General features: G+C 38.2%; 1 protein-coding gene across 1 annotated transcript in view; it reads right to left on the reverse strand.

Moving 5' to 3' along the window:
• The window catches only part of LOC140232378 (probable helicase with zinc finger domain), a 30,084-nt gene extending 18,968 nt beyond the window's left edge, over positions 1 to 11,116 (reverse strand). The window contains exons 1-3 of the mRNA XM_072312504.1: positions 11,010 to 11,116; positions 8,099 to 8,446; positions 1,748 to 1,915 (exon numbers count right to left, since the gene is read on the reverse strand). Coding sequence (XP_072168605.1) covers positions 1,748 to 1,915; positions 8,099 to 8,431 — 501 coding nt within the window. The 5' untranslated portion in view covers positions 8,432 to 8,446; positions 11,010 to 11,116. The remainder of the gene's footprint in view (positions 1 to 1,747; positions 1,916 to 8,098; positions 8,447 to 11,009) is intronic.
• Positions 11,117 to 19,088: the final 7,972 nt, after the last annotated feature.

The raw sequence follows: 19,088 nt of genomic DNA on the forward strand, positions 1-19,088 counted from the left end.
ATTATCTTTTTTTTTCCAGCCATAGACATGAATCAATGGTACCAGGCTCATCATTCTTTATTGTCAATGACATCCACTGAAAAGTACATAACAAGATGATGTAGCAACAGAGAGAAAACTGTCCTTTTAAAGGGTTCTCCAGTGCAATAAAGGGCCACCCAACACAAACAAACCCATCAAAAAAACAAAATACTGAACTTTCATGACCAATAACTCCTATTACACTTCTGCTTTTTGTCCTTAAATATGGGGAGAGCAAACTATAGAGCGAAATATATGGGAATGTGAAACACTCCCTATGGAGTCTTCTTAAAGACTCCATAGGGAGTGTTTCACATTCACAGTATTTCAATATATTAAAGGTCCAGTTTACCTTTGGGAGCAGTGATTTTTAAAAAATTCAAGATATCACATTTGATGCATATGTGTAGGTCAGTTGTATCACAAATCATACCAGATAAGAATTTTGCTATGAAACCTAAAATATAAGGAGATATCACAATTTTTTTTTCTTCAATAAACCGTAACTGTAGACGGTTTAGTCTAGAAACATTTTGATTATAACCAATGTTCAGATTTTGTATATTTAACAATACTTCACATTGATTATACTAATTCAAATTTTTTACATTGGTTGCTTCTGTCCCTAACTCACATTTTAGAACTATTTTGAATAGTATTGAAATTTTGATATGTCAACCAGCAATAATTTTTACGTTTTCCTTTTTAATTTTATAACAAAATTTCGTCTCCTTTTTCCACTATTTGAATACATTTCCCTTTTCTCTCCTTTTTTTTTTAAATAAATAATTTACGGATTTTGTATGATAACTAATATGTATTTCCGCTTGATGTTGTGTCGATATTACAATCTTTATTTGTAGTTCTCATGCTTCGATGCATTGAAATTTTTCACCCACTTTAACATTTTACTTCCTTGCCCGCTCGTCTCCATCTTGCCATATTTGTTATTCTCTATACAAGTACATACTGTATCTCTTTACCTGTTGTGCAATACTCTCACCTATCCCATTTTCTGATGCCCTGGGGCCTGTCTTATAAAGACTTGTGATAGAAATCAATCACAAGTTTTTTGTGTGCTGCAATGCAAGTTGCGATTGATTTGGGGACTTGTGATTGATTTAAAGGCTTTATAAGACGGGGCCCCGGTCTGATGTGTATTATGTCCTTTTTTTCTTTTTTTTTTAAACATATTTCACGCATGCTTATCCTATCAATGTCATTTTTTCTTTTTTAATGATTCTAATGTAAAGCAACCGTATCAGCCTTCGAGCTGCTGGATTGTTTTTTTTTTATTTCTTTTTATACTTGCACAATAAACCATATTGAATTGAATTGAATTTTGAAGCACTAATGCTGGGTTTTTATGTCATCTACAAATGGTAACTTACAGTATGTCTTTAATAATAATTTCACTCAAAGAATTATGAAAACTGTAGAGGCCTTTATGTCTTACTGACATATGACTGCAGTGCATGCAGTCCACACTGTATATATGTGTATGTATGTATATGTATACATGTATACAAGTACAAATATATCATACACACATGCCTTTAAACTTTATGGGGCCTAGTGAACTTCCAGGGGGATTTCCCCAGGCTATTAATCAGTACCTTTACGACTGCAAACTATTTAAAAAAAAAATTAAAAAATGGCAAATGGTGCAAAACACATTGGTCATATTCTATGCTGGAAAACGATGTGCTAATAAAACAACTCTCACCTTTGGTTCTGCAGAGGTCCATTGTTTTGCTGTTTCTAAGGCTTCCTGTATCCTGTTGAGCTTGGTGAGTGCTTGGGTCTTGCGCATTAATAATTTACCTAGGCTATTTCTGCTGGGGGACAGGGATAATAACTTACTGATGTCTTCCAGGGCCTTTTCATTTTGATCCTGCATGGTGCAAAACAAACAGAAAGATTACATAACACAACCTCATATATCATTATAAGAGTTTGCATACATGAGTTTTGAGTACACACTACTGTTTTCAATAAGATCTGCTTCAATAACATCCAGTATAGTTTAAGACTGTGTCAGATTATGATGTCATTCTCTGCATTCTTTGCATGACTTCCTTTTACTATATGTAAGGAGTTAATTATCTGTTCACAGCTGAGAGACATTGATTTTTTTTTTTTTTCATTTCCATGATAATCAGAGACACTCCTCCACTTCTTTAAGAGGCATGGGATCTAGCAAACCAGCGCACATGTTTCTTATAGATTTTCTTTCTTTCTTTTTGCTTAGTATGCTCGCGAGCAGGTCATAAGGACACTGGAATATGATGATGGTAGTTTATTTGAATATAAGATCTGATCATTGATTTCAATGACCATATGACCTGAAGCTTCCCAGTTCAATGCAGCGGCTCAAAGCTAGTAAAGGAGCACAATGGTAGGCTCTATGCAGATTGGCTAAAATCTTAATGGAAAATGAACAAATTTGTGAAAAATTTGCAAAATGACATATTATCTAAGCATGGGAAAATTAAACACTATACATTCCAAATCTTCTTCTTTTTTTCTTTTCTTTTTTTTTTGGCGGGGGGGGGGGGTGGATTGTGAAATACATATTTGGTTTGTAATCTAATTTTTGATGATGACAAAACATACTAGTAGGCAGCTTTGGTGAATGAATTTCACAAGGTTGTGTAAGACAGGTCATTTTTGGTTTCTGAAGTACACCATGTAGCTGCTCACTTCCACTCCCGAGTAGATTAGACCACATCATGTTTGTATCTATGTGTATCACATAAGATATTACCGAATGAGTAAGTTTATTAATGCCTTGACAAGATCCTATTTAACATTTGCACTTAATTTGAAGACTCTCACAAATTATATCATACTAAAGCACAAAGAGTAATGGATGCGATAACACATTAATTTCCAACAGGACATTGACGAATTACTGGTTTGACTCCAGCACAAACTTTGCTAATAAATCACTTCATGAACGAGCTTGTGCCACTGATCACAAGCCTTTTGAATGAATCATCAAACCACAAATATATGGATAGTGCCTCAGCGTTTGTACATGTAGTTCTTCTCGTTAAGACTCTCACTTATGACATATGTATACACCTATAATAGGTCTGATAACCAAATAAACTACAATGAGGTATCTGAAAGGTATATGTTTGCAGTCAATATCCTTGAAAGGTTGCCACAAAATCATATTGTCTCGATGTACTGCACCTCTAGTCTGTTTTTAATTTACAGTTGGCTAATCATGAACATCATTCAATTAAAAGAAAATAAATATACAATATGGGATCCCATAACACTGCACTCTTGCTGAACAATGGTTACAGAACAGCTCCAATCATGTATAACTTAGTTCTAAGCCAGTAATACAATATCATACCATAATGGTCCTAGTTATTTATCACATCAGTGACAGTAAGGCCAATTTATTATTCCAGTCTACTAACATATACATGAGTTTGTAATCTATGGCTATCTTTCCCAAGAACCTAGTGAAAGCATTAGTTATTAAATTCAACTCTCTACATTAAATACATGTCAAGACTTTCACCATCTGCAAGTATAAGTTGTTATGTCAGGCTATGCTTGGACAAGCTTTCTGATTGTCAAGAAACCTTTACAGAAAAGGTATGTACACATGTTTAGACCATTGGTCAATTGCAGGAAAAACAATTGGCTGTGCCATGGAATAGCTTAACACACTGGATCATATGCTAGGCAATCCCAGGGTATTCCATAACGGGTTGAAATTGAACATTCTTCTTACAGGGAGCATGGCTTTGACATTTCAATGCCTCACTCAATGCCAATCACACTGTCAGAACTAGTACATAAGTCACATTCTTTTTGCAATATTTCTCGCACCATTACTCTTACACAAATTAGACATCGTACAATTCAATGGGCAATAAAAGCTGTCAAAATATTTAGCAGTTAGCATGTGTGTTACACTATATCACGCTGTAAATTTTACATGTTTTTATTTTCGTGACTTTGACAAGTCAATTTGTAATTTGCCAATTAGATATTGCCTCCGGTAAAACATATGTAATGTACAACTACAGTATCTCCAAGGTTTGTAATCAAAATGTCAGCTTTTCTTGAGAAAAAGGATGGTACACTGCAGTTACGATGTATTTTCAGCTAATATTATTCTCGATCAAGAACTCAACTTCTCCCAAAATTGTCTAACAAACCTCAATTACTGAAAGGTCTGAGAAATATATGGCAAACAGTACATGTGTACATGTACAACGTGTATGCTCACAAGATTGTCCATTTTGTGATTGTTACGAAATATTCCTTGCTGAAGGCATCTGATTCCACAATTTACAACGAACTTCAATATCAAATGCAAAACACTGTCTTTTTACTGAATTAACCTCTTTTTCATTTGACTTCTTTAGTCACAATCACATCCACACTGCGTGTTATACATTGCACATTGGGTCGTTGATATACTGTACAATGTACAATACACTGTATAGCTTTACCAGTACTCATGTTCACATCAAATGAATTTTCCTGGAGCCTCTCTAAAATAATCTTTAACAGAAATGAACAAGATTAAAAGTATCAAAGTATACCTTGACAACTAAAACTAGAGGATGGGTGGACACTTGGTGGCAATATTTAACGAGATTCCAGATTGCAACTTTATGAAACATATTGTAAATACAAAGATTTGAATACATTTTTGTTTTCTTTTCATGATAAGAGCACTACAAACTGTAAACAACTTCCATTCAGATTCGTATACATACACATGTACAGTAGGTCAATCAAATTGTTTCATTGCTTTCAAGATCATGAATTTAAGTCAACAACATTCAGGGATGATATTGAGGTTTGTTGAAAAAGTCGGATATCAAAATTTTTAGGTGATTTTGATACATAAAAAAAGCAAAATACAACGTATGTAGAGACTTGAGAAAGAAAAACAAAATCTGAAATCAGATCTAAATCTACAGAATATCATGCCCAAACATTGATGTACAGCCAAACAAAACAATTCTGGGAGATTAGTTCAAAACAATATCACTGAAATGACTGCACAAGTCATTCCACATTTAACAGTTTATTGACTGTATCTATGGAGGTAATGAAAAGGTTGCAACCTATCCAAAGACAGGAAAGCTGTATGTTTTCTAGAATTGTTGCCAAAAATCATTTACTGATCATCAATCAATTGCATTTAACAATGAAAATGTTTGTTTTTAATTTATAAGCATATTTGTAGTACCCTAAATGGAAATATTATTTCCTCCGCAATTTAAACAAGATGTTATGAATAAATCTTCAGTGTGATGGAAACAAATCACTACCTGGTATTTTCCTTACATCACTGTCTGGTTTCTGTATAAACAATGATTATACATTACATGCACGTACACATTATGTAAAGTATGCGTGTACGTACAAGTGTGTGATAATTGCAAATAAAATATAAATGACTACGACTGCTTAGAAAGCAATTATTAAAGCTGTGTGCTGTTATTTCATTATCTGTATGTTTACGAAATTGGTTCAAGCCAGATGCACTGTAAACACATGTCACATATGCCAAATAGTCACATGAATGGATTATTACAAAAGGCAGACAAGGAAATACACCCTACAGGAAACTTAATAGCCTTCACCAAATATTACATCGGATAGCAGCTAAGCTATGGGTTACATCTGCCTATGGAGCAAACTTGCATCTCTGCAGTCTTGCAGTTTTGCGGTTGAGTTAAATTCTGGCCTTGGCTTAAACCACACCATGAAAGGAATAATTTACCATTTGCAGATGAAACCCAGCACTAGTGCTTCAAAATAGTTTTAAGATGTGAGTTAGACATACAATGTAGAAACAACTAATGTACAAATATGAACCAATATATTCAATGTTAAAGGAAAGATAAACCCCAAGAGCAATGTGGATTGAGTGAAAGCAGCAACATTAGTAGAACACATCAGTGAAAGTTTGAAGAAAATCGGACAATCGATGCAAAAGTTATGAATTTTTAAAGTTTTGGTGTTGGAACCGCTGGACGAGGAGACTACTAGAGGTTATGACGTATAAGTGGACAACAATACCAAGAAAATATAAAGAAAATTCTACAAAAATCCATTTTTCATGAAAATTACAAATTCCATCAACTTGATATTGACATATGTTAGGGGTAGCAATTATTCCCCCTGCTTTCTGAAAGAGGTTGGTACATTGCTCTTTCATAATTCTAGAAAAGTGAATTTTTGTTGAATTTCCTTTATATTTTCTTTGTATTGTTGTCCACTCATACGTCATATCCTCTAGTAGTCTCCTCATCCAGCGGTTTCAACACCAAAACTTAAAAAATTCATAACTTTTGCATCGATTGTTCGATTTTCCTCAAACTTTCACTGATGTGTTCTACTAATGTTGCTGCTTTCACTCAATCCACATTGCTTTTTGGGTTTACCTTCCCTTTAAGTATTGTTAAATATACAAATGTGAACAAAAATTGTAATAAGAATGTTTTCAGACTAAACTGTCTACAGTTATGGTTTAATGAGAAAAATATATTTCCCTCATATCTCAGGCTTGATTTAAAAAACATTATATGGTGGGATGTTTTGTGATACAAGTGACCTACACATATTTCAAATGTGATATCTTGAACATTTTTTTTAAATCACTGCTCCAAATGTCCCACGTGTTGCATAAAACAAGTAGTGAATGGTCATTACGAATGCAACAAAACAGGATTTCGCACTTGGAATTAAAAAAAAAAAGAATGAATGCTCTAGACTAAATTCAACTTCACCTTGTTGAATTGCATTAACTTGAATAGACACTTGTCTTACATGTACATAGGACCAATGCATTGTCCATGTGTTTTTCAAAAGATGAGGCAATGAGAATTAAATGCCCAGCAGCGGAACTGCTGCTGCAGGAGACTGAAACTAGGAACCACCGACTACTTTATGAGTCGACATGTACTTTGACATATGGCTTGAATGTAGAAAAACTTTCAGGAATGATGACTGGCATCAGTCTCAATAAATAGCTATTGCAGAGTTGTTGATTTGAGATTACAAAAGCACATTGCAGATGAGTAACATGTCTTTCTGTCTATCAGATGTAGGGTAGTGTGTTTACTTCAGTCACACTGATGCATACAAGATGTCCTAGACCAATCAGCCTCTTCAACTCTTCAAAGTATGAGGATTGAGGTATAATGATGGCATGAATTGGGTCTTCTTTTTCATCCACACACTGCTGCTTATGGCTCACAGGGCACCACTTCATGAAGCTCTTCACAATTATCTGCCATAATTTTTGCCATAGTTGCAGTTTCTATGGCAGCAGCCACGTATCAACCAATTGAGGTGAAGTTGTTATATCTGAGCCACTACCACAGTAAATTACACTGTATGTATTTTAATTGCCATTACAGCAACATTCAATCCTTGCAAAGCCCTTTCTGAAAACGGACATGTTGGATTGGCAGTCCTGAATTGAGGTGGCTAGGAGAACACTGCTACAAAATCCCTTGCATACAACTATCTCTTGCAGAAGCCGTTACTTTCGCAAGGGTTTGATTTGCTCGAATCACTGTTTGGCCATGAATTTATTAAACAACACACAAAAATATCACAAATGGACAGTGCACTTACGTACAATAGCCTTGGTGTTACAATCCCGAAAATAACATCTCGTTAAAGTGTCACTGACATCCCCATTTGCAAAAACATCTGAACACGAAAATACCAGCCTATACAGTATTTCTATGATAGATCCTCACCTACTCTTGATCCTGTCTGCACAGGTACGAAGTTCATGTTTACTAGATCTATTGTGCAACAAATCCTGAGCAATGCAGTCCTTTTGACTGAAAGTCCAAATTCAAATGGTTTGATTTCTTTGTTCTTATTATTTCATCTAACAATTTCTTCTGTTTTACCAACACATGAAGCACATACAATGAATTCAAACCTTTTTTGTTGTCATTTTAATTTTTGGTTCCAAAATTACATGTCTGCTCCATAATAAAACCAAAATATGTCTGAGTAACAATAGGGTTGGTGCATAAGAAGAGAGAAAGAAACTCATCAAACTTACCAACTTCAATAAACAGGTTGCACGTTTATTTAGGCAGGAGAAATAGATGTCGCGGTGCTGTGGTTGGTGCTGGTTTTGCGATGTGTTGCTGTGGTTGTGGCTACCATGTTTTGGGCTTGACTGGGGCTGTGAGCCAACACCATTGGTCTGAGAAGATGAGGGAGAAGACGAAGAAGTGGAGGAGGAGGAAGAGGAGGAAGGTAGAGAGGAGGCGTTGGTGGGGGAGGACAGCAGCTGCAGAGCCTGGGTGAAGAGGTCTGCTGCCTGCTGGTATTGCTGCCGCGAAAATAAATCATTGGCCCGGTCATGGAGCTGTTTGTGCCTATTGTCCATGGTATGCCACCGGACCTGCATTGTAAACATTGGAGAAACAACATTAATTAGATATTAGGAGATTCCCTGCTACCACTTTCAAATTGTGTAGGATAACAGTTCAGAAGAGCATGTTGTGCTCACCTTTCAAATAAAACAAAATGGATATTAAAAAAGCACAGTTTATGTCACAAGACATTAAATTTATTAAATGGTACACAACAAATTGTTCTTCTGTTAGCCTGATCAGGCTATTATAACTTTAACCTTCAAATTATTCTGTCTGTCATTATCAGCAACTCAGTCTGCAAAGCCCTGTGTTCATCTATACCTGAACTTGCTATTGCAAGAATTCTCTCTCTAGGACTATCATGGATGTATCCAATATACTGTACATGTATACTCCATACTAAAACTAAGTATATCACAGGGCAAGTCAGTTCTATTATAAAACACATCACCAAAAGTATGTCCCCCTCTCAGCAGTTTGTCATAACATCATCAATAATAATAATAATAATAATAATAATAGTGTATACTTTTATAGCGCAACAGTCCATCAAACGATGCTCATGGCGCTTTTAGTCTTAAGGTAAAACATTTAGTCTTAAGGTAAAACATTTTACCAATCAAACTAACTTAGAAATAATTCTCTGACTGCTTCCTAAGTGTTCTATGAAAATAAACGATGGCCATAATTTTATGGCAGAATGCGCTCAAATGGAAGACAAAAACTGCCCTTCTCAAAGTCCTAAAAGTTCATTCACAGCTTGTGACTAATGGAAAAAAACATCTGTGGTTGAGTGCAATTTATGAAAATCTCCACCAAGTGAAAGTACCATAAATTCTGGCATATAAGCTGCACTTGCATAAGCCATACTCTGACTTCAGCATCCAATTTGGGAAAAACACATTATGGTTAAAACACATCATTGATCAGCTGGATCAACTACAAAATTTGCAATTACTTTGTACATATTATTTTTTATCATTAAAAAAATACAGCTCTGCACTGTAAGAATGTTTGTGAAAAATGTTGAAGAAGCATATAAATCAGAGAGGGAAGATCATGCCAGTGAATGGCACCCACTATGGGCTCCTAATTTTAGCACACACTTAAGTGCAACAGGCTAAGAATGCCAAGAGCAAGACTACTGTATCTTAGGATTTTAAAGGGCTAATTCTTCTCAAATACATTCTAACACAGCAAGAGGTTGTGGAGGCTATCAGTATCACACTCCTGGGGCCAATAACATATTTTAGCTCCATTTTTCACTCACATTTAAGTTTGTTAATAAATCTAGACTGATAGCTTATGATGTTACACATAAAAGCCCAATAAGAAGAGATGGATACCATCAGTGTAACACAAATTATGACACTGATTTTGCAAAGGGCAAGCTGCCCATAATTCAACTAACAGCATCCAAAATTCAACTACATCATGTAAAGTGAAACCTAATCAGTATTATTACTCGAGTATATGTTTTTGCACGCAGTCAAATTTTAGCACGGGAGATGGAACCTTGGTCTTGGTGCGGGTTTTTTTTTTTTTTACATTTTCTAGTTTGATATGAATTTGAAGTCCAATGATGATCAAGTAAAGAGTGAAGGTGTCTGTGCAGATCAGTGGGGAGATAGGCTATCTCTATGCTCTAAAGCAAGTTTTCCTTGATTCGACCGCTTCCATGAATAGACCACTCTTAGACCGCGCGTGGCACGTGCGCCAATCCATTCATACTCATAGACAGCGCACGGCGGCGGTACGTCGCGAATTCCAAGCACGGACATACATATGGGGTCAAACAATGAGCACAGGCGTTCGAACAATGATCGCAGTGCAGGCATTCGAATCATGCAAACTATTTTGCTTCCGCAATAGGCGGTCAAAAAGTGGGTAACTTACTTTATTTACTTCACTTTACCATGCAAAAGCAAAGTGCATTGTGGGAAAGACTTGAGATACCCAATCCTGAACTCTAGCAAAAGCGATTGTCATGTAACGTGTTTGAACCTTGTCCTAAATCTTCTTTAAAATCCTTTATTTTAAGTGTTTATTATATTGGTGACAGACTAGACCCTACATCGTACATGTACATGCAGAAGCCACCCTGCCCTACCTCTGCCCTGCCTGCCCTGCCCTGTGCTTGACACCACTGGCTGGCACTGGCCACTGCATGTTGGTGAATGGTAATGATTTGGTAGAAGACTGTAGGCCCTATGTAAAATCTCTTTTGATATGGTATGCCGGTATGTTTTCTGCCCTTTCACTTCTGAGCCGAGGGAATTCCACTTGGCAGATTTACTTTAAACTGAATTACGAGGTCATAATGCGGCATTTATCATGAACACAACAGCATCATATCAACACCCGATCCCTGCAATTATTCACTTGTTTATAAACGTAGCCTGTGCTGTATTCAGCACAGCTGATGCGCTGACGCAATTTCCTACTTTTTGTGTGTAGTCACACGGCCTATCAGTGCCGCAAAATTGCTCGTTTGGCTAATATGACGCACGAAGGATTACCAAACGGTTAAAATATTTCATGTTTTATTAATCGCTTTGAGGATGTAACACTCATCTGTCTGGTACTCACCTAAAATTGCACAAACCTTGTCAAGTGTCTCCTTCATCCTCCGCCATTTTGCCAACACAATAGGTTTGGCATACGACGTTTACCGTTCTGTTCACTTTGAGTCCGTCCGTCCCCCGACGACCCCCGTGGTCGTGTAAAACGTGTAGAGAGAGAGAGGCGGCGCTAGGCAGCTAGCTCTCGCATACACACAAATACACAGTGACTGGACGTACGCACGCACGCACACGGAGTGCACTCGCAGCCTGGGAGCGACTCGAGGTACAACTGGCCCGCGAACAAACGGGCGTCGGCGCAGCGAAGCTGATGGACAGCATGCAACTTTCTCCAAAAACCAAGGAGATTTTACTACAGACTGATACATACCGTACGTACCGCTGTAAAATAGCTTTGCAAAACAAACGAACAAAACAAAAAACAAAACAAAACAAAACTGCCGAGAGTGTGCCGTGCATGCATCTGTTGAAGTGATTGCAGAAGGCAACTGGCGCACTTCTTGGGAGACAGGCCTCTTTGGATGGCCGATGGCCAGGACGGCGAAAACTTTTTATTTTGTTCTTCCTGGCTTGCTGGCTAGCCTAACAAGCATTACTTGTGTATGCACGTACTACACCCCCATCTCACTAGACGGCGATTCCGCCACGATCATCAAAAATCGACAAAGCGCGGCGGATCGTGGCTTGATCGCTTTAAATCTTCTCCATCGTATCTTGAGCGGTTCAGGGTCGCGGAGGGTCGCCACCATCGCCATGGTCGGCGACCTCGCTACGGAAGTTTTGAACATGTCCAAAACTTCCGTAACGAGGTCGCCGTGGTTTTAGAGCGTATCGCAATCGCCTCACGAGCGCATTTAAAGCGCCATATTCGTAACTCGGACAGGGTAGCAAAATTACCACTTTTACAGTATTAGGCCTACCTAACAGGAACCAGCCATGAAAGAAAGAAAGTGATGCTCAGACCAGGAAGGTGGACATGGAAAAAAGCGTATAAAATTCATTTTCCACGTACACTCAGTGTAAATCTATACACAAGTCAATGAAAGTAGATTAAGTTGTAATCTTATATCTTCATAAAATTGTCTCATTTGATTTGTAGTTTCCTCGTAAGTAAGCCGGTTCTTTAATATCATATACACATTTTACCCTTTTAACAGAATGGATGACTTAACTAATAGTGCAATTTCACATCAGGTTCTAAATGCATGGCGAGTTCTAGAATGCTAAGATGTAAGGGCAAAACCATATTCTGCGTAATAACTATCCATGCTGGTTTGACACTGACATCTCCCTGAAGAAATTCAATAATGAAACCTATTTTTACCCCGATCGCTTGAGATCGTAGCATGAGCCCGGTGTAAACGTATCACTGTCGCTCCGATCGTATCACTGTTGCAGCGAGGTCTTGATAAGCGTATACGAATATCGCAATACGACAGCTTTTATCGCAGAAGCAGCGCGTCTCGTCGTCTTGGAAAAGCGGCAAAAACGTGGCAGCGTCGTAGCATTATCGTGGCACTAACGCCTACAGCGCAGGTTGACCGTAGAGAAACCGTAGTGTAATCGCCTCGGAGACCAATGGAGACGGACGGCGATCGCGCCACAATTTGTTAAATCGTCACAGATCGCCATGGTCGCCTTCCTATGTTACAGTGAGATGGGGGCCTTCCTAGAAGAAAATGATATTCATATTTATTATTCTCCAAACTTTGCAAATTGAGAGCGTGTGTATTATGCGTGTAACTGTATAAAAATGGGGGGTACCACGGGGTGAGATGAGATGAGGTGGGTCATAAGTAGTCACAGCCGATGTGGGGGTTTCCCTCCTCGTCTGTAATCTCCCCCCCCCCCCAACACACGCACGCGCGCGCGCACACACACACACACACAAACACAAACATACAACAAAAACAATTAACAAGGGGCAAAAGAGCAATGATAATGAAAGTGAATCGTAACTGAATGCTGTCATAAGATTCGGCATTTTTTCAATCGCACCGACACGATGCAAGATCCTGTTCGGCACCTGATCTTTCTACACAACCAGTGCCGCATATAAAGAAAATCTGACTGATATGGTTGTCAGTTTAGGTTGCCATGGCAACCAGCAACATCCGACAGCTAAATCATATGAACATGTTCGAAATACAATTTTAGGAAAAGTCATCAAATTTGGTTGAAATTGGGTTAAGGGTGTATAGGAGTGACAAGGAACGTCGGGACTAACGGAGCTGCAGCACTATCTTGTATGTGTCCCCCATGTCAATCCCCCACCCTGCAAATAAAGTTAAAGGTATAATTTACCATTTGCAGATGAAAGCATTAGTGCTATAAAATAGTTCTAAAATGTGAGTTAGGGATAGAAACAACCACTGTCAAAATTTGAATCCATATAATCGATGTTAAGTGTTGTTAAATACACAAAATGTGAACAATAGTTATAATAAAAAAAATTCCAGACTAAACCGTATACAGTTACGGTTTATTGAGAAAAACCCTGATATCTCCTTATATTTTAGGTTTTATTGCAAATATTTCATATGGTAGGATGTTTTATGATACAACAGACCTACACATATGCATCAAATATGATATCTTGAAAATTTTTGAAATCACTGCTCCCAAAGGTAAACTGGACCTTTAACCAACGTAAGTGGCGCACTGTGTTATAAAATTGTTACTTAGAGCCAGTGCCGTAGAGTCAGTTCTGTGGTCAGAGCCTTCAAGGCTCTGCTCAGAGTGGTATAGTATACTCATCAAAGAGTATATGACCCTAGAAGATAGCGCTAGCTATACTCTTTGGTACTCATGACCGGCAGAAGCGGGGGGGGGGGGGTTCTCGGGCCCCAACTTTTTTTGCACCGAATCAAAGGAATACAATAGGTGTCACCACTTTGCCCCCCCCCCCCCACTTTTTCTTTTTACCCCGGAAGTGCGTAAGTAGTACTAGAAAGAATAGATAGAAACATTGCAGTGAGCGCGGTAAGGCTTTAAAACAAAAGAAATAAAAAGAAAACATGGGGGAGGGGTGCGTGCGCCTCCCTTTGATTTTGTAATGGTGCCCCCTCTTTATGGAATTCCTGGATCCGCCCCTGCATACCACCAAGAAAGAATACGAGATGCATCGTTTAGTCCTCTATACACTCTTAGAAAAAAAGGTTCTTTTGAGCACCATTAAATGGTTCTCAGCACTGTCACAATAGCGACACCCTTTTAGGTGCTCGTGAGAACCTTTTTTAAATGGTGCTTGTCGGCACCTTTTGCAAAAGGTGCCCATTAGAACCTTTTTCCCGATGAAATGGTGCTCGTGAGTACCATTTAAAAGGTGCCCATGGGCACCTTTTTGACTAAAGATGGGCACCTTTTTGACTCTTTTTCAAAAGGTGCTCATGGGAACCATTTCATTGGAAAAGGTTCTAATGGGCACCAATGTTAAAAGGTGCTTACAGGCACCATTTAAAAAAGGTTCTCACAGGCTCCAAAAAAGGTGTCGCTATTGTGACAGTGCTGAGAACCATTTAATGGTGCTCAAAAGAACCTTTTTTTTTTCTTAGAATGTAGTATGTGAATTGATGTCTGTGTATTTTTGGTGTGTTTCACACGCAGTGCTGGTACGGTGCTTCACTGGCACCATTCTTAAAGGTACATTACCTATCTGCATTGAAAATGTGCATCACAAACTCATTTGAAATGAAATGAATTCATCTGAATTTCATCTCATCAGTCAAACATACGTTCAAAACATGTATATTAGCAATACATCAGCATATCATACATTATCATTGACACTAGAAAAAAAAAAGAGCAAGGATAACAAACCAACGCACATACACTTTCACAAGCATGTATACATGTACATGACATTCACCAATATTTTTTCATGAAACATTACTCAATAACTGAAAACCATAGAAATTTGCTCTTTCACAAATTCGCAGAAATGTATTTATTCACCTTCACTTTTACAATCTAAAGTTGAGGTTTGTATTTGTCATGTTATAATCTGTCAAATATTCTTAACAAGATATTTTTATTTGTTCACTAATTTTTTCCCACAATATTTGTCATTCGTGTACCGAGCAGTTCTTGAAACACCATCACACATCTCTGTACAGATGATATGAAATAGCAAGAGGTGCATCAGGCTTTTGAAATACATAACAAAATTTCTAATTCTCTGTGAAATAATTCCTGCACGGATGAGATACAGTAATTGTTTAAGTCTTAAGATAGGCAGAAGTCAAGTACATTACCTGCTTAAGTAGTATGATGAACTTTTTCCACATATTTGCTAGTTTGTTCGGTGTTGTTGTTTTTTTTCTTTTTCTTTTAACGCATATTTGTCCTAAAAGCAACTACAAAGGGCAGGAAAACAATTCCATTAAACAGGACCTTTGGTATTGTCACAGAAAACATACATTATATTGCTGGTATGATACTTGGGATAGGATAAGCTTTACACTTCTTCGCTTCACTTCACTTCACATTCATAACGTCGAGTACTTGAATTGACTTATCTTTGTTTGTATACGAGTGACCTTTTTTGTTGTTGTTCTGCAATTTGAAAGCGCCATAGACACATCTATGCAACTGCAAATACAAGAAGAGCATCAATTCAGGTTAATCATGACTTCTGACAATTTACAGCATGTCCTACGAAAACACACACAAAAGAAAAGAAAAGAAAAGAACACATTGTTTTATAGTGAGAAGGATAATAAGAATCCAAAGGGGAAAAGAGCTAGGATACCACACCCACACAGTTTCACAAGCATGAATGAACAAAACTCCTCAACCATGATCTAAAATATGTAACATTGGGAATCAATAAAAATTTGAAGAGTTTGATAGCAAAAACCGATGAGTCCATTTTTGAAGATTTTGAAGTACGGTCTCTGTTATAAAGTACAAAATAATACCTTTTAAATTATATATTGGTTACTACATATATAAAGGTACATGTTTGAAGTTATGGTCAAAAGAAGCAAATATTTTCTTATTGTTCTCTTTATATTTCTTGACCTTTAATCGCAAATATCTCCATTTGGCAAATATGGACTTATCGGTTTCTGCGAACAAACTCTTCATTTACACTTTTTTTTTAAAAGCAGAGCAACAAATTCATTAGAGTAAACTATATACAATGCAGGCCTAAAGCTGAGGTATGAATTTGCTGTCCTATAACCTGCCTATGACAATTATATGTTGTTAGCATTTGTCATTTTGTTCACCAAATTTGCCAACAGTCTTTTAAACACCACCACCACGTACATGTACATTTTGTATTTCTGCAAAAGCAATATAAACTGGTGACAAGAGGTGCATCAGTGCTTTGAAATAAATTACATAATCTTCAATTCTCTACACAATATGTAATGCCTGCGTGGGTATAAATGCAATAAGTTCTACCAGTCTAGGTGCAAACTTTAAAAGTGTGCAGAAATCGACCACACAATGACTGGAGAAGTATAAAGAGCATTTTCCGTTTGTGCTTTTTAAGTTTAGGACTATGAATGACTCCACTTCTCAGATTAGCATCTGGTCTGATCTCATTACGTCTACTAACCCCCCCCCCCCCCAATACAGTTGATTCAAAGCTGTTAAATACAAATTATAGGAAAACATTATCACTGGTACATTGCAAGTTGCAAATACTGTATTGGGATCGTAACAAAACATATGTGACCCTCCATCACACAAACCAACAAAAAGTCGCCAGAAATGAATATTTGGTTGACGGCAGATTGAGATTCTGAAAGAGCAGCTATAAAATACACTATAAGTCAATGCAAACGGACTTACCTACCCTATATCTACATATTTCTCAAAGGTTTTCTCTGGCAGCATCAGTGTTTTTTCTTTGACTCAGCTCATTCTTGGCTAGCGTAGGTTTCTGGTCGATGCTGTCAACGGGCTATCGGGCTAAAATTGTCATTCTGATCTATGTATTCTTTTGGTCACCCAGCTCATTCTTGACTAGCCCATCGGTTCTATTTGATGCTGTCAACGGGCTATCACAGGCTGTCATTCTGATCGATGTATCGTCTTAGCCACACAGCTCATTCTTGACTAGCCCAGGGTTCTGGCTGATGCTGCAAATGGGCTATCCCGGGCTCTTATTCTGATCGATGAATTCTTGTGGCCACCCACCTCATTCTTCGCTGATGTTAAGCCTACGGTTCTGGCCGATGTTGTCAACGGTCTGTCACGGGCTGTCTCTCTGATCAATGTAGAGTCTCCCTTTTTCCCTAACCGCACCAGCGACCCGAACACGTACGTACTGCTTCATCGTCCCGGCCAGAGTTACTTGTTTCCTGGTTTCTGTGCATGTTGGTGTGTCCACTTCCCTGATATATGAATTGAAAGATACAATAGACCTACACCGCGTTAATAAAACAATGTCATTGCTATAATTCGATAAACAGAACACGGCATTACATGACGTGACTCGTCACTTAGAACAAGCCGGAAAACATACTGCAAAGAGATTTTGACCTAACAGTTAGGCCTACTGGGCTGTAGACAGACCTCTATTGGCTCTAACGTTAACACTGACAGTTATAGGGAGTATAAAGTTAACGTTAGAACAAATTTCCTTCAATGCATGTCGACGGTATAGACCTTACCCCGGGGCGCTCCTTGTACACAGTTATCTTTGCGTTCGGCGTTTGGGCTATGTTTCGGAGTCAGTAGACTCTATTTTTAATAGGCATAGAAATGTGTAAACGTTACATGCATAACTAGCTAAGTAACTTAGCCCTGCCCAGTCCCTGTGAAAACGTGACAGCCATGCTCCGGCCCCGCACGGCGTCTGTTCGGGCTAACTAGCCCATGAGCCATTGCTACCGGTACGCCAAATTTCTAATTGGGAGAAGTGTCAGGCCTAACATGTTATTTTTAGATCTGGATCTACTGTACCTGGTAAACATTACACAAGATAGCAGCTTCGATCAAATTAGATCTAACAGTTAGGTTAACATTAGGATCTAGCTAACCGTTCAGGTTAATCATTGACTGAAAACGAAAACTGAGTGATGAATCTAACACGTAACATTCTAACTTGATTTTAACGAATGTCATCTAAAAATGAGATAAAACCACATTAAAATTAAAAATCTTACCTCTTCTCCTAAATTAGTGATGACTGCCATGGCGAAAATGGAATTGACAGTGACACGTTTCCAGTCCACTAACGTTACCGGGTGCCGCTCGTTATGTATTGCAGGTTTGGGTGTGATGTGTTATGTGTACACTAGCCGTCTGCTGCTGCATGCTAGCCTATGCATGGGTATTGCATTGGCACTCTGCTACATATACCTACACCGCACCACCGCTGTGCGGTGGCCAGGCTAGGCAGGCAGCTAGCACAGGGCTACATAGCCGCGGCGCATGCCGCCGCGGTTACATTTTATAGTCCTACAGTGCAGTACTAGTACGTGTACGTTTACGCGTACGCATATCTGATCGAGCGCTAAAATTGGATGGTGGCAGCTGTCAGTTGGCACGCAGCCAAGAGAAGTCATTAGTCTACGACAAAAACAATATGTACTTTTTATTATCACAGCAGTAGAAACACATACAATATCTTTGTACCAATACCACAGTTCTGGTGACTCTTACATCTGGCATTCGAATATACAGCAAGGGGAAAAATGAAAGTGGACCTAAAAACATTGTTTGACCTGCAGGAGTACCACAAATAACACTCGGGGACTGGATCGCATACTAGCAAATGGTGACGAACGGAACCATTTCGATTGGGAACCATTTATAGGTGCTCATCGGAACCATTTTGCGAGAACCATCTGATGAGAACCATTTTGGAGCCGACGAGAACCATTTGAGAACCTTTTTTTCTTAGAGTGTACAAGAACTAAATCTGTTTGTATGATTCAAAGGATTCAAGTGATTATGACCTTATTTCCATATTAAGTCATACAAAGTATACACATAACGCTTACATGAGTACATAATATTTTAAGGAACATTGAATCACAAAAGTTTCAACAAAACATGTAATCGGGTGAACTAACAGACTCCATTTCTCCCTGTCTCCCCTCCCGTCTCCCCCTCCCCCCCCCCTTTT

The sequence above is a fragment of the Diadema setosum genome, chromosome 8 (genome assembly GCF_964275005.1).
Source record: "Diadema setosum chromosome 8, eeDiaSeto1, whole genome shotgun sequence".
Classification (NCBI taxonomy): domain Eukaryota; kingdom Metazoa; phylum Echinodermata; class Echinoidea; order Diadematoida; family Diadematidae; genus Diadema; species Diadema setosum.